Source organism: Jaculus jaculus, chromosome 6, assembly GCF_020740685.1.
Source record: "Jaculus jaculus isolate mJacJac1 chromosome 6, mJacJac1.mat.Y.cur, whole genome shotgun sequence".
NCBI lineage: Eukaryota > Metazoa > Chordata > Mammalia > Rodentia > Dipodidae > Jaculus > Jaculus jaculus.
Genome location: NC_059107.1, coordinates 335,170 through 360,419, shown reverse-complemented (window position 1 = coordinate 360,419; position 25,250 = coordinate 335,170). Strand labels below are relative to the sequence as shown.

General features: G+C 46.4%; 1 protein-coding gene across 1 annotated transcript; it reads right to left on the bottom strand.

Moving 5' to 3' along the window:
* Window positions 1–24,143: 24,143 nt before the first annotated feature.
* On the bottom strand, window positions 24,144–24,679 carry LOC101596747 (ubiquitin-40S ribosomal protein S27a-like). Its single transcript, XM_045153502.1, has one exon. The coding sequence runs from the start codon at window positions 24,652–24,654 to the stop codon at window positions 24,184–24,186; it is 471 nt and encodes a 156-aa protein (XP_045009437.1). The 5' UTR covers window positions 24,655–24,679; the 3' UTR covers window positions 24,144–24,183.
* Window positions 24,680–25,250: the final 571 nt, after the last annotated feature.

Below are 25,250 nucleotides of genomic sequence, written 5' to 3'. Positions count from 1 at the left end.
CTGGCTTTGTGTGGGTACTGAACAATTGAACCCTGGGCAGACAAGCTTTGGAAGCAAGAGCCTTTAACTGCTGAGCCATCTCCCCAGCCCCCTACCTTTAAAAAGTGATGTCATGTAGCCCACATTCCAAGAAGTGCATATACAATGTGTAAACATTGGTGAGTTAAACTCACACAACCAACAAACCATCACCAGGAAATCACCCCAGTGCACAACCCACTCACTGCCTGGCCCTCCTCTCTCACAGGGAGCCACTGTCCTGAATTTTGGAATAGCCTAAGCCTTTCAATGGTCACCTTAAAGACTACTGCATATTGTCTTGATTTATCAAAGCCTGCAGTTAAATCAACACCCTCATCTTCTTCTTGGACACCACAAATGCCACAGATCGCAATACAGTTTTGCCCCAGCCCAGCATAAATGCCATATATTTTAGTTTTATGTCCTTCCTATGCCATTTGGGGTTTATTTGCATATTAGAGAATTAGCTCCTTGTCAGTGATATGAATTGTCAATATTCCTCCAATCTGTTGTTGTTTAATCTTGATTTTGGCTAGAAAGTTGTTTTTTTTTTTTCTATTAAGGTTTCTAAAAAAAGTATGTATATATTAATAAAAAAGACTTTCTGGTTGCACAACAAGGTGAGAACAGCCCTAACCATTACAAGTGCTGGAACGGGGCCCAATTTTCTTGTATTCTCTTTGTATTGAGGGTGTATTGCCTTTGTAATCATACACACAAAACCCATCACAAATGTCATACCATAGAATTGTTCCTGTCAACAGGGCTGTCCAGGGCCACAGAGACCTGGGGTTACAATGAAGTCCTTGTGCATCAAGGTCCAAGTGGCTGTAGGTTCTATCTCCTCTCCCACCCAAGCCACTGCAGACTTCAGGTCTTCTCCACTGTTTCTGGAAATCCTCCAGTTGCTCTTAGATGTTAGTGCACTGGCTCCCATGTTGCTGGTCTCTGCAAACTTGAGCCTTTCCTCCATAGTACTTCTGAGCCACGCCACCATCCTGAGTCCTTAAGGGACCCCTCTGAGAAGCTGGGCTGTTTCTTGACTGTTGATATCTCCTAATGGTTGATAAGCTGCAGGTACCTTTGGTTGAAACTTTTCCCCTTTATAATCTTCATATCCCCAGGTTGTACCTAGTGGGTGCTTAATACTTAATACATGCATTCACATAACAAAGTATGAGAGAATGAGGAGTGGGAGGCCCAAGGAAGTGTGGGAGGGTCTTACTGAGTCAAGGCATGCTGGACAGGAGGCTAGTTGGTCATCCCACTAGGCAGGAATGGCCTGGGCTCAGGGTGGGGTGTCATCCTATGGGAGATGTGGGAGGAGAAGCCAGACTAGGCTCCCTGAGCACATTTGGAGGCCAGCATCTGCCCAGTGCATGGCAGCAGAATCACCCCTAACATTTGCCTGCCACCAGGGCTTCTGAGCTCACAATCCTGGAAGGCATGCCCATCAACACTCCTTCCTTTTCTTCCTTGCTTTTTGGCCCCTTGGGAGACATTTCTGTCCCTGCAGGGAGGTCTCTCGGGTAATTGTGTGTGCATATTAATGTGACCAAACCTACAGCTCACAGCAGATTGCTTTCTCAGGCTAGCTGCTAGAAAGCCCTGGGACACTTTGCAGCTCACCCATGCCAAATGTGCAGCTCATCAGAGCCTGCCTGCATGGTTGCCTCCTTCCTTGCCCCAATACATCTCTATCCTTGATTTTCATTCCTGCTTTTCTTCTTGTTTCCACATTTAATTTATGCAATCTTGTTATATATGTGTATCCTCGTAAGCACCTTAAATCCTTTCCAGAAACGCTGGGTGGAAATCATAAATACCAGTTCTATCTTCATCCGGAGTCTGGAGGTGGGCACATCTCAGTGACAGCCAATCTTGTTAACCCATAGCAGGGCAGGCAGGAGTGTGGTCCTGCCTGGAGCACAGATTTAAGGTCTAGAAGCTTCTCCACAAGTGCAAAGGTTGGCTGTGAGGAGGGGGCTGTGGAGAAGAGAATGAAGGGGCTAGGCTTACACAGGGGCCTCTGTTTTTTTTTTTTTTTTTTTTTTTTTTTTTTTTTTTTGTGTGTGTGTGTGTGTGTGAGTGTTGTGGGCCAGGAACTATGGGGGCACCAGGGGCTTGCTGGGAGTTCATTGTCAGTGCAGCTCCTTGGTTCTTGTGGGGGTCCCTATATAGCCTCAGCTACCAGGTTACTTGCATAGCATTCTTTTCTACTGATCTGGGATACAGGTTTTGCTCAGCCTTTTAGGATTGCAGAAGGATGACACAGACATATGACTGCAGGCTGAGCAGAGAAAGAAGAGAGGCTGAAGGGGAGAAGGGTGATATTGATGAGATGTAGGTCCTGGGAGAGAGTGTGGGATGGGATGCTAGGTCCCCAGATTGACTGTGGGAGATACTCATTGGCTGTAGCAGAGTGGTGGTAGGGCCACCACAGTGTGGATTGGGCCACCCTGTTCATGCAGAGCCCTTCTTGGGAGTCCAGGGTGGGGGAGTTGGACAGGGCAGCCCTCTCCGAACTGGTGTAAGGGATTGAAGAGGAGTTTGTGGACTCTGCCTACTCGTCAGCCATTTTCCTTTCTCAGATGCCCTTGGGGACCTCTTCCCTCCATCTTCCATCCTCCATCCTCATCTCACATGGTCTCAGGAAAGTTTAATCTGTCCAGATCTGGCTGATGGAAAGCCCAAACATCAACTTGTTTCAACGACTGAATTCTGGGTTTCATGGGGGAACTTTCTGGAAGAAATGCTTGCTTTCTTTTTGAACTTGAGCCTGAGGAGAGGAAGGTTTAGGATTGGTGGCAACCACATTGTCACCATGATGAGACTGAAAGCAAAGACATCTGGAGTAGACTGGAAAGAATTACAGAGAACCTACTGACTGGAGATGTCCTTTCAAGCCTTGGACTCCAGCTGTGCTTGAAGATGACTTACTGATGTAGATATCCAAATCCCCAGAGGCCATGTGGACTTTCGGGTAGGGTAGAACCAGCAGCTCAGTGGCATCACAAAGCCCTCTGGCACTCACCTTTCAATGGTATAGGCTCTCCTCTTGGTAGCAGAGTGGCTGCCAGTAGCGATTGAAATCATGCTTTTCTTCTCTGACAAAGAACTTTTTCTACTCGATGTTCACATAGAATAAGATAGCATCGTCCCTTCAAGATCTCAGCAAACATCTTGTCACATCTCACTGGCCTGGCCTGAGTCTTGTGTCTAACCCTGGAATAATCCCTAGGGCCAAGGAGCTAAGATACCATGTTGGACCAGCTCCAACAGGGGCCCAACGAAGTTGGAAATGTGGGTGTCGGGTTAGAAATGGGAGCATATGTGCTGGGGTGGTAGCTGATGTCCAAGAGCCTTCCAGCCTTTTTTTTTTTTTTTTTTTTTAACATGGGTTCTAAGGATAAAACTTTAGGTACTCATGTTTTGGTAATGAGTACTTTATCAACTAAGCCATCTCCATAGTTCTTAGCTTTTTGATTGACAAGTTTCATTCAGCTACATAATGCATTTTGATCATTATCTCTTCTCACTGCTTTTTTGTAACAAACTGTCCCGTTCTGGAGGTGGGACGTCCACCATCCAGGCGGCAGCAGGATCCGTGTCTGGTGGGGTTGCCCTCTGCTCAGGAGTGGCCCTCTTCGCTGTGGGAAGAAAGCTCTCTGCGGCTCTCATGAGGGTGGGATCCCAGGCACGAGAGCTTTGCTCACAGGTCCCATTATCTACCAAGAGCCCGGCTGCAAGGCAGTAAGTCTTGGGGGTTACTGGAGCAGGCCGGGCTTCCTGTGGGGCCTGAAGGGACCACCTATTGGATCTTTCACTGGGTCTCTGTGACCTCTTCCTCCATGCAGGACCCCAGGTAGCAGAGGCAGTAGGTCCTGGGTGCTTCTGTGCCTCTTGCCTCTAGTCAAAGCCTTAGATCTGGATCCAGCTATAGGCGAACAGGGAACAAGAGCAAACGAGGAAGCACCTCATTCAGAATGAGGCACAGATGGGGGTCTGTCATGTTTTGACACATTTATCTCCCTTGAGGAGTTGTTTGGACAGGAACTGCATGGTCTGGAAGCAGATCTGTTCCCAGAGTCACAGGTCACTGCATGCTGACTTCTCATGTGTGTGACTGAACTTTGAAGCATGGAGGGCTCTCGTCACCAACACTTACACAGCTCATTCTTTTGTTTATTTATTTATTGAGACAGGATCTCATGTAGCTGAGGCTGGCCTTGAACTTCTGACCCTCCTGCCTCTACCTCCAAAGTATTGGGATGACTGGCTTGTGTCACTAGGTTTAGGTTATGCAGTGCTGGGCTTGGACCCAGGGCTCATGCTTGCTCGTGCTACTCTACCACCGGAGACACACATGTGCTCAGTCCACTTGTTCCTCTGATGTGAAGGGATCAGTAAGTGTGGTTTGTGGATACCTAAACAGACCTAAACAGAATGTGCTGTCAAGGAGCCTCAGCGCCACCCATACTGCAGCCACTGCGGGTTGTCCAGAGCCGTCCTCCCCCAAATGCCAGTGAAGAGCTACTCCCTGAGAGACATAATCTTGAGTCCCATACAACATTTTTTTTTAAATTTTTATTTATTTATTTATTTGAGAGTGACAGACAGAGAGAAAGACAGATAGAGGGAGGGAGAGAGAATGGGCGCGCCAGGGCTTCCAGCCTCTGCAAACGAACTCCAGACGCGTGCGCCCCCTTGTGCATCTGGCTAACGTGGGACCTGGGGAACCGAGCCTCGAACTGGGGTCCTTAGGCTTCACAGGCAAGTGCTTAACCGCTAAGCCATCTCTCCAGCCCCCATACAACATTTTTTTTTGTTGTTGTTTTTCAAGGTAGGGTCTCACTCTAGCCCAGGCTGACCTGGAATTCACTCTGTAGTCTCAGGGTAGCCTCGAACTCATGGTGATCCTCTTACCTCTGCCTCCCAGTGCTGGGATTAAAGGCATGTGCCCCCACGCCCAGCTTAGTCCCATACATTTTTGAGCCATGTCTCATAGGGGCCTCATTGCAGGCAAGCTAGAGCATGGAGAAGGTGGTCCTATACTGAGGGTCACGGGAGGTGGGTGGGACTGCTCTGGTTCTGCTCTGGGGTGGGTTGGGTTGCGTGACTCACCTTACTTCCCCTACCATGGGGAAGGGCTTTGCACATGAACTGTGGATGGTGAGCCTTAGGCTTGCCACCCTGTCCCTGCCCTGAGCAGCCTACCCAGCTCACCACTGCTTGGACGTGCATCCGCTTCTGTTGGAGTGGTGTGGCTGACTGGCCTCTTCTTTTGCCCCCTTGTTGCTTCCCTGACCCCAGTCTCCCAGGCCCCCTTCCTGTAGGTGCAGGAGGGGCAGGCATGGGTGAGATTGGAGTCCCTGCCTCCTTGGAGTGGAAATCCCCCAGGGGGAGGGGGGGCAAGCAGACAAGGTAAGTGCTTACTCTAGAAAGAGCGTGCAGTGGCAGACAAGGGAGGTGGGCCTGCTGTAGGGAGCCGTGAAAAGGGCCAGGCCCATAATGCTCCAGGAAGCATTGTCCCGTGAGACGACTGAGCCTAACCTAGCCTAGCATGAGTGATTGGGAGGGTTTTGAGGCTGGAGAGCAAAGCAGGTAAACTGGTGGGAGGTTGGGGCCTCAGCGGAGGTTAACAGCTGAGACTTCAGGTATGGTGCAAAGGCTTTCTAAGAGGTTGTTTCTGGTGAGGTGTAGTTGATATACTACAAAACATACCATTTTGTGTGTGTGAGCATGTTTGTGGGTGTATATGTGTGCATGTGTATGTCTTCCTCAATTGCTTTCTATCCTGTTTTTGTGAGAAAGAGCCTCACTGGAGCACACTGACTTGGCTAGACTGGCTTCATGCTTGCTAGTGCTACTCTACCAACTGAGACACGTGCTCAGTCCACTTCTTCCTCTGATGTGAAGGGATCAGTAAGCATGAAGCCCCAGGTGTCTTCTGTCTTTACTTCCCTAGTGCTGGGGAGGCAGAGACAGGAGGATCCCTGAGCCTTGCTGGTCAGCTAGTCTAGCTGAATGGATGAATTATGGGTTCAGTGAGAGGTCCTATCTCACAAAAATAAAAGTGAAGAATGACTGAGGAAGACATTGGTTGTCAACTTCTGGCCTCCACACACACGAACACTTGGGTATGTGTATCCACACATACGTGTGCACCAACATATATATGAACATGCATATAAACACACATACATACTAATGCAAATAAAAACGTGCCAAGGGTCTGTGATGGGTGTCAGTCCTGGTGTCTCTGTCAGGAGCAGGAATGAGTGAACTTTCAGGTAGAGCGTAGGTAGTCTCTACATACCACTCTTGGTCCACATGTTCTTGGTTCTTTTTAGTACCTCTTGTGGAGAGCAAGTGTTGAAGACATCCCTGAGCAAACTCTACCTTAGCAAGGAGCTGAGGATCCCAGGGACACAGTGACAGGGCTGTGGCTTTACTCGGCAGAATGGAGGTCCCAAAAGCTGGTGAGTTCTTCCACAATACCATGGGAATGAGAGATCCTCAAGAAGCCCCAGTTTCACAAGGGCATCAAAATGCCATGATATATAGCAAAGACATGTGACATTGACAATGGCAGGCAAGAGCTGCGGGGGAGGAAGGGAGCAGGAGAATCAACAGAATACGGCGGGGTCCCTCACAGGATGGGAGCGCATAGTGTGTGAACATGGCCCCCTCCCTCTGGAAAGCATGATCAACAAGAGAGACAGAAAGGGGGATCCAGGAGGGGATGCTCATGGTCAGGGAAAGGAAGAACATTCTGGGCCAGGGGGACAACAAAGGCTTATGGTGTTTGCCTAGCATGCTTGAGGCCCTGAGTTGGATTCCCAATATACATTTCTTTTTCTTTTTCTTTTTCTTCTCCTTCTTCTTCTTCTTATTTGTTTTTGTTTTTTGAGGTAGGGTTTCACTCTAGCCCAGGCTGACCTGGAATTTACTGTGTAGTCTCAAGGTGGCCTTGAACTCACGGGGATCCTCCTACCTCTGCCTCCTGAGTGCTGGGATTGAAAGTGTGCACCACCATACCACGTTTCATGCTTCCCTGGATTGCTCCACACTTGCTATGCAGCCAAGGGTGACCCTGAATCTTCTTTGCCTCCACCTCCTGGACACAGGGGTTGCAGGAGTGAGCCACCATGCTAGGCATATGGGCCATTTTCTGTCAAGCTAGGCTAGGAGATGGCAATGTCCTGTTCCTTGCCCCCTGGAGCTGAGGATACACCTTCAGTCGGACCTGGGTCTGCCTGCTCTCCCAGAGCCCACCCACAACTAGTGGGATCACCTTTGGGTTTCAATGTCAGTGCTAAGGATAGCAGGAGAGTTCTACTAGGCAGTGGCTTGGGAACTGTGATTGTTTCTGAGGAAACAAGCTGAATAGCCATTACCAGAAAGGGTTGGAACAAGAATGCTTCAGATTTCATATATATATATGTTTTTCGAGGTAGGGTCTCACTCTGGTCCAGGCTGAGATTTCATATTTTTTTTTCATATTTTGGAATATTTGCAGAGATATAGAGAGATAGCTTGGGGATGGGACCCACATCTACACACAAAATGCATTTAAGTTTTATAAGCCTTGCACACACCTGAAGGAAATTTTGTACAATAATTTTAGTGCAGTTGTGTTTTGACCATAACTCCACCGCTGAGGTCAGGTGTGGGATTGTCCGCTTAGGAGGTCGTGTTATGACTGGGACCCCTCCCCTGAGGTCAGGTGTGGGATTGTCCACTTGGTAGGTCATGTTATGACTGGGACCCCTCCCCTGAGGTCAGGTGTGGGATTGTCCACTTGGTAGGTCATGTTATGACTAGGACCCATCCCCTGAGGTCAGGTGTGGGATTGTCCACTTGGGAGGTCATGTTATGACTGGGACACCTCCCCTGAAGTCAGGGGTGGGATTGCCCACTTGGGAGGAGGTTATGTTGGGATTTTGGAGGGCATTCAGATATTTTGGATTAGGGATGCTAGGCATACACTGGCACGTAGGACTCATGCCTCTCTGTGCTTCCATTGGTGCCTGTGCATCTTGTAGCCATGGCAGCTCAGTGAATGGATGCCTCCATTGTATAGGTGGTGGAGCTGAGTCTGAGGCCAGGGCTTGCCTGGGAAGGTCACGGGTACTCAGGAATAGCATCCTGCTAGATGCCAGGTTCCTGCTGCTTCGCTCACGATAACTCATCTGTCCCAGTCACCAGGCACAGGGCAGGGTGGAAATGCTGTTGGGCTGCCAGCATCCTGGGAGGGTGATGGGGCTGGGATGGGAACTGCATCCCAGGCCTGCTCTGCCCAGAATCTCTCATTGCTGGGAGCTGGCCAGCCCAAAGGACAGGGTGGTTATTGCAGACCTGGCGGAGTGTTCTGTTCCTTTGGGTGTTGTTTTTTTCCGTTACTATTGAAACAACTTCATTCCTACAAGCAGTCTCAGCCATCATGTCCAAGCTGGCCCCCAGAAACTCTGACCTGGCTGGGGCCACTGGGAAATAGGCTACTGTCACTTCAGCAGCTGGTTCTGCCCCTAATGGTGACCTTAGACAGGCACCAGTCAAGCTCTGTGCCCAGGGCAAGGGTCTGGGCCTGGCTTTCTGATCCTGAATCTTCTGCCATGGCCAGCTGTGATCTCTTTCCTTGCGTTGGACCATCCACAGAACCCTTGGTTGGTTGCTCATGTCATTTTGACCTAGGCTGTGGTCCTGGTAAAGACTGGAACCAGAAAAACCTTCACAGAGCCCAGCTCAGGCTGCTGGGCCTGCCTACTTCATGCCTCCTTCGCTGAGCCCAGAAGCTGCCTAGCCCTGGACTGTCTCTAAGACCCACCCTCTGAAGGTTCCACCACCTCAACATTAACCACTGGACACAAAGCTTCCAGCATGTGAACCTTTGAGTATACCCTTCAATTTTTCTTAGCTGTAGCATCCAGCTTCTTCCTCTTCCTGGGCTGTCCCTGTGGCCTTCTGTCATTCTCTGTGCTTTAGACCCAGGGTCCAGGTCCATCCCCTGTGCTTTAGATGTAGGGTCCAGGTCCTGCTCCCTCTGTTTGATCTATGGACCCCTGCACAGAGCAGCCCACCCATGCATGTTTGTAGAGTCTATGATCTATCATCTATCATCAAATAAGTGCAGCACACAGGGAAAACTGTCCATGTGGTAGGGGACAAAAGGAAAGAGAAGGGGCTGAAGAGTAGCTAAGCAGTTAAGGATACTTGTTTGAGAAGCCTGATGGTCCGGGTTCAATTCCAAAGTACCCACGTAAAGCCAGATGCACAAAGTGGCACATGCGACTAGAGTTTGTGTTTGCAATAGTGGGAGATCCTGGTTTTCCCATTTTCTTTCTTTTATCCCCCCTGTCTTCCCACTCTCTTTCTCTAAACAAATGGAAAGGAAAACAGACAGGAAGATCAGATGAGGGTACAAAGGAAACAAGGTGGGGGGGTTGGTGCAGTGTGCACAGTACTCTGCACAAACCTGAGAACCTGAGTTCAGATCACCAGTGCCCATATAAATATAAATGCAGCCCAGTGCTTACCTCTTACCCACCCCCATACATACACACCCCCCACACATAAACTCATCCCCCACATTCACACACACACCACATATATCTAAACAAAGAAATAATACATAATGATAAAAAAAAAAAAAGAAATCCAGGGGCTAGAGGGATGGCTTAGTGGTTAAGGCATTCACCTGCAAAGCCAAAGGACCCTGGTTTGATTCCTCAGGACCCACGTAAGCCAGATGCACAAGGGGGCACATACATCTGGAGTTTGCTGTGGCTGGAAGACCTGGCACACCCATTCTCTCTATGTGTGTCTGTCTCTCTGACTCTCTCAAATAAATAAAACTTAAAAAAAAAAAAGAATTCCTAAGGCCTTGCATGTGAGGCTGGTCAGACTAGGAACTGCTCACTACAAGTCAAAAGATGATGTCATGACTGGCCTCAGGCATCAGTGAATAACCCATCAGTGGCCTTGTGCCAGCTCAACTTGCCAATAATCTCATGTCACTTTACTCCTGTTCTTTCTATGCAGAATAACCGGTTCTGATGGACTTTACAAACCCTCCTTCAAGATCATGGTAGATGTCCTCTCTTCTCTCTGTATTCTCTTCTCTTTCCCACCACAGCCCCAGCCTGAGTGAATGAATCACCTTTTCCCTGAGGGTAAACAATAACTCACGCAAACTTTCAGCAAACCCTTTGCCACAGCTCATTGTGATCATCTGGCTTTTCATCCTTCTTTCCCATGAGTCCCTCCAGGGCAGGGCACTGCCAGACTTGTAGATACTCCACAAGTTCATTGAATCCAGTCGAAGTTGGGATACTTCAAACTCAGGTGTCCCAAAACTTAGCTAGTGAGACAGTTCCATTCCAAGGGTTCAATGACCTTGACATTTTTCTTCAAAGCCTGACGATATCTGACCCACCAAAGCAGGAATTGGCTGAACCCAGTGCTGAGGACTCTGGTTAGTCCTAGAGAAGGATGCAGTATAGGAAAGAATTATTTTTCCATACTTAAAACTCCTTGAACTGTTAAATTGGACAAGGTGGAAGCCTGAGGCTACTTGTGTCAGTTTCGGTCTCTTTTTCCCATTTTTTGCTCATAAACGAATCATCTGTTCTTGAAGATCCTTGCCAACCCTCATCAGTTGAGTTCAGGCAGAACTTACTGACTCTGCTCAGATTCATCTTGTGCTGAATGCTGAAGGAGTCAGAGATCGTGGGAGGAGAGGCTGGGGGCACATAGATGTAGGTTCAGGACATCACCTTCCACCCAGGCTAGGAAGTCTGGCCCAAGCACAGAAGGCTGAGGATGGCTGCTGGCTGAAGTCATAGCGCTGGGTGTGTATAGCATGCTGCAGAGCCCAGAGTTGTCTGGACTAAAGGAGATAGTTTTAATCCTGGTCTAGTACCTACTGGCTGGCCCAGAACTGCTCTATTCTCCTCACTGATGTCTGTAATGTGGGTCTAAAGAGAGACCTCACCCCACAGGGTGAACTTGAGGCCAGTCAGTGCAGGAACCACTCACTAAAGCCTTGATAAAATAGACTATAGCAGAATGCCCAGGGTTTAGCCCAGGGCCTGGTGCCACACTGGGCTCAGACACTGTGCTGCGCTCCACTTGTCATGAAGCTGTCTAGGATGGTAGCCGATTGTAGCCTTGTGAAGAAAGAAGCAAGGGTGGTAGATAGGAGCAGGGCTAGGGCATGTGTTCAGCCTGACCCTTTGACCCCACAGCTCCCTCCTTAGTAACACCCCCTCCCAGCCACATCAGCCCAGATCTGCTGCCCAGGTGCTGGGGCAGCCTAGTGTGATGCACCAGGTGGCCTTAAGCTATAGAATGGTGTGGTGGTTTGATTCAGGTGTCTCCCATAAACTTAGGTATTCTGAATGCCAGGTCTCCAGCTGATTGCAACATGAGAACTAAAGCCTCCTGGAGGCAGTGTACAGTTGGGGGCGGGCTTATGGTTATTGTATCCAGCTTCCTCTTGCCAGTGTTGGGCACACTTTCCTGTTGCTGTTGTCCATCTGATGTTGGCCAGGAGGTGATGTCCATCCTCTGGTCATGCCATCATTTTCTCCTGCCATCATGGACCTTCCCCTCAATTCTGTAAGCTGAAATAAACCCCTTTTCCCCCACAAACTGCTCTTCGTTGGGTGTTTTCTGCTAGCAATTTGAGCCTGACTGCAACAGATGGTCTTTGGGATGTGTTGCTCAGACTTCAGTGGAGGAGTGGAGGGAATGGAAGCAGGCCTTCAGAGTGCAAGGAAGAGTCCTAGAGCTGGAGCTGTTTTCTGGCCAGGCCTAATGTTGGCCACTAGTGTGGCAAGGGGTGCAGCTAAGACCCTCTGCTGTGGGGACTTCTCAGCGCCCTAGGTTTGTGTCCCTGGTTCTGCCCACGTCTCTAGCCTTGTCACTGAATGCATCAGTGCACAGGCCTGGGCCCTGTCATCCTCCGCTGCCCAGGCTCCCATCATGCTTCTGGGCACCTTCCAGTTGCTGCTGCTGCCTGCATGGCCTATCCAGGACAGGGACCTTGGCGTGGCTTTTATTGACAAAGAAACTTTTTTTTTCAATTAAAAAGTATTTATTTATTATTTATTTTACAGGCAGGAACACTAATTAAGACACTTGTATGCTTTTCATATTCCCAGTTCTTTGTTCTTTTCCTTTATGGAATAGAGTCGATCCTGCCTAGCTCATTACCAGCTGGTCAAGTAAACATTGAGAGACTATAAGGATATTTTATTTTAATTGCCCGAGCTTCAGGATTATGGAAACAAGATGGTAGGGGGAAGGGCTTTAAAGCAAGACTTGGAAAAAATTCTTGACAAGAAGTGTGCCTGTGGAAGCCAGCGATTCTGCTTCCTTTCTTTGGTGGGCTTAGAGTTTCTAACCCTGACCCAGAAGGATTGAAAAGACTTTGGAAGAGGTTGAGCCTAGTTGATGAGGAGGCAGGTCTGAGACAGTCAATTAAACACATTTCTCCTTAATAAATGAGGCAAACGGGATGAAAACATGTCTTATTTTTGAAGATGCATGAATCAAAGTCTGGCAGGAGGCCTGAGAGGCAAGAGCTGGGTGTGCTGTTATAGACGTGCACAGCATCCTGATGCTGAGTTCTGGGTTTAATTCTCCAGGGAACACAGCTTTCCAGACAAGAGATCTGAAGTTAGCCACTCCAGAAGTGGGTGAGCAGCCTGAGAATGGGGTGCCAGGTCTGGGCTGGATCACCAGCTGGGAGGAGCTACAGATGGCAGCCAGGGGCAGATATGACACTAGTTCAGTCACAGTGTCAATGAGGGTCATGCCTACAAGTGTGCCCCACTCCTGATAAAAAAGTCCCTTAGCAGTGTGGCTCCTGGGCTTCGGGTTTGTCCTGTAAGTGTTTCTAGGATTTCCATCTCTCCCAGCACAGTCTTAGGTTGGTGCCCAGGGACCCAGGACTGGAAGCACCTCCTGTGGCTTCCTGGCGGGATGTTTTCTGGTCTAGCACCTGGGCTGGAAGAGGAGCCTGTGGCCACAGCCTGCTGTTAAATACCACAGCGGTGGGTTGGACAAGTTGTCTCTCTCCCAGGGCTCTTGAAGCCCCAGAACGTCTACAAGTAGCTGTTTAGTGACAAGGTCTTATGTGTGTTCTGAATGCTAGGTCTCCAGCTGATGGCAATTTGGGAATTGGAGCCTCCTGGAAGAGTTGTGTTGTTGGGTCGGGCTTATGGATATTATAGCCAACTTCCTCTTGCCATTGTTTGGCACACTCTCTTGCTGCTTTTGTCTACCTGATGTTGGCCAGGAGGTGATATCCAGCCTCTACTCATGCCATAGTTTCCCCTGCCATCATGGAGCTTTCCCTTGAGTGTGTAACCAAAATAAACCCTTTCCTCTCACAAGCTGCTCTTGGTCAGGTGCTTTATGCCAGCAACGTGAAGCTAACTGCAACTGTTGCCTAGGCCGGCTCAAACTCTTGGGCTCAAGTGATCCTCTTGCTTCAGCCTTCCAAGTAGGTGGGAATACAGGTATACATCACTAAACCTGGCTTGGTATGCAGTCTTTAAAGTGACTTCCAGAGGGAACAGGTGTAGCATCTCCATGAAGCCCTGCAGTCCTGTCATAAGCAGCACCCACTGGAGACGCCCTTGGGCCCCTCTGCCTCGGCACTTAGCCTTGGGTCTTCTGGTCTGATGGTCTTGGGATGGGATCCAAGCTTGTAGCAGAGGCCATCCATGTTGTATGGGGACAGAGAAGACATTGACTATGTGAGAAAGGCCATGTGTATCTGCTCTAGGTCACCTCCCTGAACTGTTCCACTAGATACCTTTCCATGACCTGCCACAGGTGGAATGCTCTGGGTCCCTGAACAACCATAGCAAGCAGAGTCAGTATGCTGGCACAGGCCTGTAATCTTGGCACTTGGGAGGTGGAGGCAGGAGGATCAGCCTATATACTGAATTCAAGGCTAGCCTGTGCTCTATGAGACCCTGTCTCACAAAACAAAACAAAAAACCATTGGATTTGCCATCAGTGCTGATTATCTGCTCAGCCCACAGTGTGTGTGCAATATGGCTGAGCAAACTCATTAAGACCTAATCACCTCCCTGGAGTTAGGGAGCTCAGGCTCATTATGGAGGCCAGGCTGGTCCTGGTGGCTTTAACTAGCTGTGAAACCACTCAAGAGCCGGGCATGCACAGAAGGGAAAATTCAAATGCCCAGAGGAGCATTTGCTGCCTCGTTTTGGAGTCCTTGGGCCAAGGCATTTCACAGACTGGAGGCAATCAATAAGACCTGGTTTTTCACTAGTCTAAGTGGAGTCTTGGGGGAAAGCTCTCCCCACAGTGGAGGAGCTACTGTCCTGGGTCTTCTCGGCTTTGGCTAGGTAAAGAGAAAAGCCAGTGGGAGTGGCCATGCTGGGGCAGGATGGTATTAGAATCCCAGAACAGGGCCAGAGGGGCTCTCAGACACCAACCCACCAACCAGGAAGAACTTGGGTGGTAATGTGAACAGTGGCCACTGGGGGTCCAGAGAGAGTTAGGCTAGGACTCTGGTCAGCTCCTGGGTCAAGGTGGTAGGTCCAGTAGGGAGAAGACTCAAAGAGATGGACAATAGGCCTCAAAAACCTATCCTCTGCACTGGGGTGAAATAAGCCTGTTATGAAAAGCTTGGTACAGTCAGGCTGAAGTCTCCCATGGTCAGCAGGGATTTTCCCCATCCATCCTCCTCAGTGTCCTCCCTGGATAGTAGAGCTTCAGTGGGTCTGCATTGCTGTTCCTGGCCTACTCACTGCAGTGTTACATGGAGAGGTCCTCATGTCCAGACTGTCCAGAAAGTACTATAAACAGGAACCTCATCTCCTACTGGCACCCAGCCATGCCTGCCCTGAGCTGGAGACTGGAAATGAGTCACCTTGTGATTCTCAACAGGAAGCAAAGGAGCTGTGGAGATTGATAGATTCAATTCCAAGGGATCTTCAAGAAGAAATTTTCTGGGCTAAGGGATGGCTTAGTGATTAAGACACTTGCCTGCAAAGCCAAAGGACCAAGATTTGATTCCCCAGGATACACATAAGTCAGATGTACAAAGTGGTGCATGCATCTGGAGTTTGTTTGCAGTGGCTGGAGGCTCTGGTGTGTCCATTTTTTCCATCTCCCTCTCTTTCTCAAATAAATAAATAAATTTAAAAGCAGAAAAAATTCTCCAAGGACCCCATAATATATGGTTCCCCTCCCTGTTGTGTATTGCAAGGGGGGACCTAGTGGGAACCACAGAGTGAGCAGGCATGTAAAGCAAGGGTCCCATTTTTGGTAGCTACACAGTCACTTTCCATATCCTGACTCTCTGGGATGATGGTCTGTTGCTCTTATAGCTCAGTTAGCATGTTCAGCTGTCCAAAGTCAGGGTTGCCTGAAAGCTCAGGTACACACTTGTGCTTATGTGTGTGATAAGCAGCGACCGACATGTCTGCAGCTCAGTGGACACATCTTTGCTGCCACTTCTAAGCTCACAAATCTTCCAAGGAACTCCTCAACTCATAGACTAACATTTCTCTCTTTTTTCCATGCATGTGGTGGGCGTGTGTGTGTGTATGTGCACATGCACGTATATGCATGCTAGAGGAAAATAGCAGGTGTCTCTTACCTCCTGTGAGGTAAGGTCTGCCATTGGCCTGGAGCTTGCCAATTGGGCTAGAGTGGCTGGTCCATGATGCCAAGGGTTTACCTGTTCTCCTTTCCACAGGGCTGGATTACAGACAGGTGTGTGCTACCATGCCTTGCATGCCATGTGGGTACTGGGGACTGAACTCTCACCACTATGCAGCTGTAACATTCAGCATTCCATCTTTGAATCTGTCTTTTCGTGAAATAGCATTCAAAAGACCTTCCTTCTTCTTTGGTGGAGCAAGATCCATGTTTATTATCTAATCCTCAATCCTTGGTTTATGCGTGTCTGGAGTGTTCCCTACTTGACTGTTATGGCTAATATGTTCCTTAAACACACTCTCACGGGAACATGGTTTCAATTTTCTTAGGTATATTTTATGGCTGGGATGTGGTTTGTTGCCATCAAAATTCATGTTGAAGTTTGATTGCCAACATAAGGGAAAATGGGGAGGTATCTAGATTGTGTGTGGGGGGTGTCTTCCTTCAAAAAGGATTAGTGTCTTTCTTGCAAGACTGGATTAATCAATGCTCTGAACTAAGTACTCTTTGCTTTATAAATTTCCCAGTCTCAGATGTTTTGTTATAGCAGCAACAAGTGGACTAAAACTGCTCTCAGCCTCAATCACAGAATTTTCTTTTTGCTGATGTATTGTTGGTGAAAGTGCTGAAAAAAAAAATGGCTATTGTGTGCTCAGCCCTAATTGGGACACTTATGTCATCCCCTCCAAGGCTCAGGAAACATCATGGGCAGAATTCAGGAGCCAGAAGATGGGAGGAGTGATGTGGAATGCTGTCTTCTGGACACAACATGGTTGTTACACTCATGAACTCCCAGCAGCTGTGGTTTCCTGCACAAGATTGAGCCTGTCAACATTCTCTCATGGGTGGGGGAGGGGCTCACAAGACCCCATCCCTCCTACATGCACTGATGACAGTTACTGGCTAGAGGGGAAGGAGTGGTCATGTTCCTCAGTGGTGTAGCCATGGATAAGAGGCCTATTCTCCAGTAAATACTCTCCACCCATGCTCATGAAAACAACCCTAATTTAACTCAGTGGGTCACCAGAAAGCAAAACAACACAAACCATGAACATAAGTAAGAGATTAGCTAGAAAGAAGAAGGGATTTTATTTATTTATTTATTTTTTATTTTATTATGATTCAGTTAAAACATTTTCTAATTTCTCTATTGATTTCTTTATTTTTAGAAAATAATTTAGTTATTTGAGAGCAAGAAAGCAGTATATATATATATATAGATAGATAGATAGATAGATAGATAGATAGACAGAGACCTCTAGCCACTGCAAACAAACTCCAGACACATGTGCCACCTTGTGCATTTGGTTTACGTGGGCACTGGGGAATGAAATCTGGGTCCTTAGATTTATTTCTCAAGTAAGTGCTTTACCCACTTAGCTATCTCTCTAGCCCCTTGATTTCTTTCTTTCTTTCTTTTTTTTTTTGTGGTTTTTCGAGGTAGGGTCTTACTCTAGCCCAGGCTGACCTGGGATTCACTATAGAGTCTCAGGGTGGCCTTGAACTCACAGTGATCCTCTTATCTCTGCCTCCCAACTGCTGGGATTAAATGCATGCACCTCGACCATACTTAGCCTAAGATTTCCTTTCTTTGTTCCTGTTTCTTTTTTAGTTTTTGAACCCAGGCTGACCTGAAACTCATTTTGTAGCTCCAGGCTGCCCTCAAAACAGGAAACAGATTCTGTAAGAATTTATTGGCATGAAATTTACTGAGATTTATTTTATATCCGAATATAGCTTATTTTTTTTAAATTTTTTATTTATTTATTTGAGAGCGACAGACACAGAGAGAAAGACAGATAGAGGGAGAGAGAGAGAATGGGCGTGCCAGGGCTTCCAGCCTCTGCAAACGAACTCCAGGTGCGTGCGCCCCCTTGTGCATCTGGCTAACGTGGGACCTGGGGAACCGAGCCTCGAACCGGGGTCCTTAGGTGTCACAGGCAAGCGCTTAACCGCTAAGCCATCTCTCCAGCCCCGAATATAGCTTATTTTGGCTAACTTTCCATGTGCACATAAAAAATATTTTGAAATACACCTTGAGGTGTTCCAAAAACAATTGTTGTGAGGTTGCTTTAACCATATATATATATATTTTTTTTTTTTTTCTTTTTCTTTTTTTTTTTCTGTTTTTGTTGAAGTAGGATCTCACACTAGCTAAGCTCAGGCTGACCTGAAATTCACTCTGTAGCCAAAGCTGGCCTTGAACTCATGGTGATCCTCCTATTTCTGCCTCTGGAGTACTAGGATTAAAGGCATGCACCACAACACCTGGCTAAGTCAGGTATATTCTTACCTGTTATTTTTGTCTCCTAGTTCTCTAAATTACTGAGGGGTGTTAAAATTGTTCAATTATGATTAGGAAGTTTTGTTATTTCTCTTTTAGTTGCTTTTTTCTGTTGGGTCAGGACAAAATGGAGTCACCAAGGACAGCAGGAGGGCGACAGAGACATAAGGAAGTGTGTCATCCACATTCCTCAAGGAACCACCCAGCCATTATCCCTCCCTTGCCTAACAATGCCTCAGGTCTAGGTTCCCTGCCCCTTATCTCCTACCTGGTCACTTCTGATCTCACACCCTATGGCTAATGTAAATAACAAAGGAGTTCCTTTCCTTCCTCACCTTCCCCCAACTGAAGAGCTCTATATATCTCAAATGCTCCACTCTTGCTCTTGAGAGCCAGTCCTGGCAGCTTATGTTTTTCCCAAATAAAAGCTTCCATCTTTGCCTCAGAGTGGTGTCCATGTTCACTCCTCTAGTCAACATGTGCATCCCCTTGTGCATCTGGCTTGCATGCATCCTGGGGAATTGAATCTGGGTCTTTTAGCTTCAGAGTCAACTGCTGTAACCAGTAAGCCATTTCCCAGTTCCTGGTCTTGGTCACTCCTGAAACTTACATTTTCCTTTATGACTTTTGAAGCTCAGTCTTTAGGATTTTTATGACATCCTGTTGAGTTAACCTTTTTGTCATTATGAAATGTCCCTCTTTATCAGTAGAAATTCTTTATCTCATAGTATATTTTGCCTTTTTTCCATATAACTATACCAGCTTTCCTTTATTTTTTTAATTAATATGTGTTTGTGTGTGTGTATGTGTGTGTGCGTGCATGTATGATATAGTGGGTGTTTAATGTAGTGATGTGTGTGTGTGTATGTGTATATGTGGTGTGCACATGTATGTGCCCCTGCAGAGCCTGTGGAGGAAGTGGCTGCCTGCAGTGGTATCAGGTATCTGGTTTCATTGCTCTTCCTCCTGATCTTGTTTTGAGCCAGAGTTCCGCCCCCATCCAGGAGCTTGTAAGGTTCCATTGATTCTTGGGTCCTTGCTGCCCTTCTGGACTGGAATTACAGGCATGGATGGCCACCCAAAGCATCCTGCTTGTGCAAGAAGCTCACTTAACTGCTGAACCACCTCTCCAGCCCCAGCTTTCTTATTTTTATTACGTTAATATCATATCTTCTTCCATGCTTTTATTCTTGACCTGTCTGTATATAATTGAGAACTGTTTTAGAAATTACTCTGATAATACTACCTTTTAATTTAGTTTTTAGCTCATTTATTCTAACATTTTCTGTTTTCGTTGTTTTTTGACAACTTACTACACAAATACACACACACACACACACACACACCCCCCAAACCATTCTTCCTCTCACATGTTAGTTTATATATCACTTGAGAGAATGACTCTCCCTCCCTAGCAATAATTAACTCAATAGTTCCTCAGGAATGGGTGGGGACCCACAAACCACACCCCCACCCATGATGGCATGGTGACTGGTCCTTCCTTGGGCTCTTGTGCAGGTCAACAGCTGCTGTGAAGTCATGAGTGCAATGGCCATGCTGCGTCCAGGTGAGAGAGTTCCACAATCTTCCTACCCCCTTCAGCTCTTACATTCTTTTCACCTCCACTGTCATTATGTTCCTTTAGCCTTAGGTGAGGATGAGGTAGATGTTCCATATAGGATTAAGTACTTATCAGTCATTTATTTCAGCACTTTGACCACTTATGAAACTGCATTAAACACAGCCCTCTGCAAACAGAATTATTTTCTGCCCAAGGCTGAGAGCAACATTAATCTATGAGTATAAACAAACACTTAGAAGGCAGCTTAACAGCATATCTCTTTAGCAAAAACAATAGTAGTAGGTTCTGCCTAGAGCTTATAGCCTCTCTATTTATGGGCTTTTTGATCTGGTTTACATCATCAACAAAAATCCCTTCTTGTAGAGTGGGTCTCAAATCCAATCAGAAAACAGTTGGTTATTCCCATAGCAGTACGCCATTATTGCCCCAGTGGGCACCTCTTGCCTGGCACATCAATATCATAGCATGCAGTATCTTCTGGCTGAAGTCATTGATGACTTATCTTTCTAGTAGCCTGAATAGCATCTTTTGATACTGTGAGAGCTATCTGGTAGGGAGGAAGCTTATAGTTCAGTTCCAGCTTGCTTTCTCTACATCCTGTAACAGTGTGGAGTCTTCAGCATTTAGGGCATTACTTACTGTTTAGTTTTGATGGGCAACCAAGAAAAACAGCAATAGCTTGTGTATTTGGGGGACTTTGGAGTTTCCCTGATCAGCAACTCATAGGGAGGCATTCCAAACCAATACTACTATTTTCATTTAATAAATAACCCACAGGTTCTGGGAACGGTATTACCCATCCACAAAGGATACCTCTGCATATTCTCTCATTTTTAAATCATATTTTAAATTAGTTTTTAAACCAGTAGATTTCCATATGGCTTTTCTATATTGCTTAAACTTTGATTAACTCTTCCCCAATCTCTTGCTTCTCCCACCTCATCTTCGTTGTTGCTTAATCCTTTCTATTCCCAGTACCCTCCACTCCCAATTACTTTGACATTGCTTGTGTTCTATGATACCCTAATCTCTTAAGGGCTCTTTGCCCTCCTCGGCCCCTTTGTACCCACCTGGTCTCTAAAGAAACTCCAAGTTAAACACACACACTTGGAAACTCAAAGCTAGAGCTCACATATGAGAGAGAACATGTGGTATTTTTCTTTGTAGGCCTGGGTTATCTCAGTGTGGTAGTTTGAATTTATGTCCCGAATAGACTCAGGTGTTATTAAAATTGAGTTAAAAGGCATTGAGACTGATTTTAGGTTACTGAAGGTGCTATTGTCATTAGCAGTTTTAGGAAGATGACCCAACTACTTTACACTGAAACAATGGAAAGTCTGCCTGAGGAAAGACTGAATGGTAGAAATGCAAACTGTTCAGAAAAGAGATGACTGAAAGGAAGGAACCCACTCTTCAAAGTCATGATTTATTTTGTTCCTGAATTAACAACATGGCTGTGTTCTGCACACCTGGTATTGGTTTGGGAAGCATGAAAAATTCATGGTGTGGATCATGAAGTACATATGATTACAGGACTTGCTGCTGAGACATGGGCTGAGGCAGGGCATGATGACCCTGATAAGGAGACCAGTGAAGCCATTAGAAGATGGACTGTGGTTTGCATGGAGACCTAATAATGTTTTGGATATGCCAGAACTGTGCAAGGACTGCCATGGAGCACTGTGGGCTTGTAATGGAAGTTTTCCCTGGCTACTCAGCCCATCTGGAGGGGCAGAATTGGAAAATCCAGAGACTCATCACTGGCCATTTGTTATGGATATTAGCCTTGAACTTCAGATGTTTGCTTAATGGTTTTTGAGTTCTCATTTGCCCAGTCCCTCTTTGTTATGCCTTATAGCAATGGAAATGTTTATTCTGTGCCATTATATGTTGGAAGTACATAATTTGTTTTGATTTTATGGGACTTACAGTTAAGAGATAGTCTTAAATCTTAGATGACACTTGGGACTTTGGAACTGTTTTAAGTTGGACTAAATACACTTTTCAGTGTGAGATAGTTATGACTCTTATTATGGGCCAGGGGCAGAATATGGTAATTTGAATATATGTCCTCTAATAGATCCAGGTGTTATTAAAATTAAAATTGAGTTTGTAGTTTCTGCCCCTAGCAGGCAGACTTGAGCTATGGGAGGGAGGTGAGCATGTCACTGGGGGCAGATCTGAATTCCAGCCTAAGGTGTGCAGAATTCTTGAGCTCTGCTTGGGGTTCCCTGCTGTTTGAAGCCTTAGTGTGCTTGCTTTTGGTGGTGCTGGTGGTGGTTTTTCTCTCTCTGCATGGGTCTGTGAAAGGGGGCCAGCTTCTTCTACCATTATGGAACTTCTCCTAGATCTGTAAGCCTGAACTAAATCCTGTTCCTCCATGAACTGTGTCTGGTCTGGAAATTTGTCTCAGCAGTGTGGGGCTGACTATGACAGTATATTTTCCAGTTTTATCCATTTTCCTGAAAATTCTATAATTTCCCTTTTCTTTTCAGCCAAATATAACCAATCTATGCTGGTTCTATTTCCTAGCTATTGTGGAAAGCAGAAGTGAACATGGATGAGCAAGTATCTCTATACTATGATGCACAGTCCAGGAGTGGTGTATTTGGGTCATACAGTAGTTCTATTTTTAACTTTCTGAGGAACCTCCACACTAATTTCCCATAGTGGCTGCACATGATCACCTCTCACCATTAGTGAATAAAGGTTCCCTTTTTCCTACACCCTTGCCAGCATTTGTTGTCACTTGATTTCTTGATGACAGTCATTCTAACTGTAGTAGGATCTCAAAATACTTTTAATTTTATTTATCTGATGGAACTGTATAAAATATACAGTATGCAATAGCAGCTTCCTTCCTAGGGTCTATGACCTTCCCAGCCATAAGCTATTGACTAGGTTGTCAGTACCAGGAAAAAATTCTTTGCCATGGAGCAGGTCTCACATCCAATCAGAGAGCATAACAGTCATGCCACTGTTGCACCAGTGGGCATGTCTTGTATGTCAGGTCAATTGTGTAGTTCTCAGGGCCCACTACTGGGTAAGACTATTTATGCTTACGATTGTTCTTCCCAGCACCCTGCACAGCACCTTCCTGCACTGTGACAGCTAGCCAGTAGGGGAAGAGGTTTCCATCTCAGTTCCAACTTGATTTCTCAGTGTCTTGCACCTGAAGCATGTATTACCTTCAGCAATAGGAAATCAGGTGTGGTGGTACCTCCAACCTTTCCATCTTTTCCCTCAGGTTTGCTTGATCTTCAGGATCTTTGTGCTTCTAAATAAGTAGGGATTGCTTTTGTGTTTCAGCTAAGAATGGCACTGGAGTTTTGGTGGGGTTCCGGTGCAGTGGAGTCTGTGGACTGCTTTTGGTAAGACAGCCATTTTAATATTGATTCTTCTAATCCAAGGACATGGGATGTCTCCATTTCCTTCTTCAATTTCTCTCTTGAGCGACTTAAAGTTCTCATTGTAGAAGTCTATCACTTCTTTGATTGGTTTTTTTCCAAGGTATTTTAAATTTTTTTAAAAATATTTTATTTATTTATTTATTGGAGAAAGAGTAAGAAAGAATGGGTGTGCCAGGGCCTCCAGCCACTGCAAATGAATTCCAGATGCATGCATCTGGAATCACCTTGTGCATTTTGGCTAATGGAAAATGCTGTGCCCATTAAGTTGCCCTCTAAGTATTCATGTTTTTTATGCCTATCAATTAATGTTGCTCTCATCTTGGTCAGAGAAGCTTCTTTTTGCAGTTGGCAGTGACTACTGGGAAGACTCAAAACTTGTCAGTTTGCTGAGAGTAGGTGACTGTTGAGTGCTGAATGCTAAGTGAGACATGTATACCATACCTTGCAAGGCCCGGGAGACACTGTCAGAAGAGGGAGCAGCAAACACGCAAGAGCCCGATGACAGGGAGAAGTGCCTTGGAACCCTGTCTTCCAGACACGAAGTGGCTGTTGTGTTCATGGTCTCATAGTGACCTGCACAATACTGGGTCCATCAGCACTCAGCCATGGATGGTGGAGGGGGGCACGAGGACCCCATCCTTCCCTGAGGAGTTAATGGCAGTCAATGGTTGCTGGGGAAACAGGAGACATTTTCTTCAGTGGTGTTGTCACAGGTAAACTGCAGTATTCTGGTAAGCAACTCCCACACATGCTCACATGGGCAGCCCTAACTAAATTTAGTGGAAGAGAGAGAATGAGGATAGGCATGCCAAGGCCTTCAGCAGCTGCAAATGAACTCCAGGCATGTGTGCCCCCTTGTGCTGACCTGGAATTCACTATGTAGTCTCAGGGTAGCCCCAAACTCACAGTGATCCTCCTACTTCTGCCTCCCAAGTGCTGGGATTAAAGGTGTGAGCCACCACACCCAGCTTAAAAACTTTTTATTAACAATTTTCACACATGCACACAATATATTTTGATCATAATTCCCATTATCTTCTCTTGTCCCTTCTTTATTCCCTTTCACAGAACTTCTTTCCAGTCAGTCTCTCTTCTACTTTGATATCTTTCTTTTGTTTTCCTTCACAATCTTTTTTTTTTTTTTTTTAAGTCTGAGACTTTTATTAACTCATACACAATTATTTGTCTTCTGGTTTGTTGAAGCAGTAAGTCAGGCAACACTTGCCACAGTAATGCCTGTCAAAATGGCTGGCCATAAAAACCCCAGCCCCACACTCATCAGAAGGACACTCTCGACGAAGGCGACTAATTTTACCATTTTCGTCCACCTTATAATATTTCAGGACAGCCAACTTAACCTTCTTTCTCTTGTGCTTATTTTTCTTGGGAGTGGTGTAAGACTTCTTCTTCCTTTTTTTAGTACCACCACGAAGTCTCAGTACAAGATGAAGGGTGGACTCCTTTTGAATATTGTAGTCAGACAAAGTACACCCATCTTCCAGTTGCTTTCCAGCAAAGATCAATCTCTGCTGATCAGGAGGAATTCCTTCCTTATCCTGGATCTTGGCCTTTACATTTTCTATAGTGTCCGAGGGTTCAACCTCGAGCGTGATGGTCTTCCCCGTAAGGGTTTTCACGAAAATCTGCATCTCGGCGGCGGCCACCGCAGATGGCGGATCGAAAAGTCCTTCACAATCTTTGACATAATGTTGATACGTCCATAGAACAGCAGTCACTTTGAGGACATAAGTGCAATGGCCACTTCATGTCTGGAAGACAGCACTCCAAAGCTCCCCCACTCCATCCTCTGGCTCTTACAGTCTCTTTCTCTCTTCTTCCAAAATGTTCCTGAAGCCTTGGAAGGAGTGATAAAAATGTCTCAGTGCTGAGCACTCAACACTCGGTTCAGCAATTAGATGAGTTTTGGGTTACCACCAGCTGCACAAAGAAGCTTCTCAGACCAAAGGTGAGAATAGCAGTAGTCAATGGGCATAAACATGAATATTTAGAGGGAAATTTAGTGGGTACAACATTTTCAGTTAGCAACAATAGTAGCTTCCCTCCTAGAGCCTATGAACCTTCCCAATTATAGGCTTTAGACCAGGTTTTCAGAAGCAGTTATGAATTCTCTTCCATGGAATGAGCCTCCAGGCTAGTCAGAAAGCATTTGGTTACCCCCATAACAGTTATGTCACTGTTGTGCTAGTGGGAACATCTTATGCAGCAGGTCATTTGTATAGTTCTC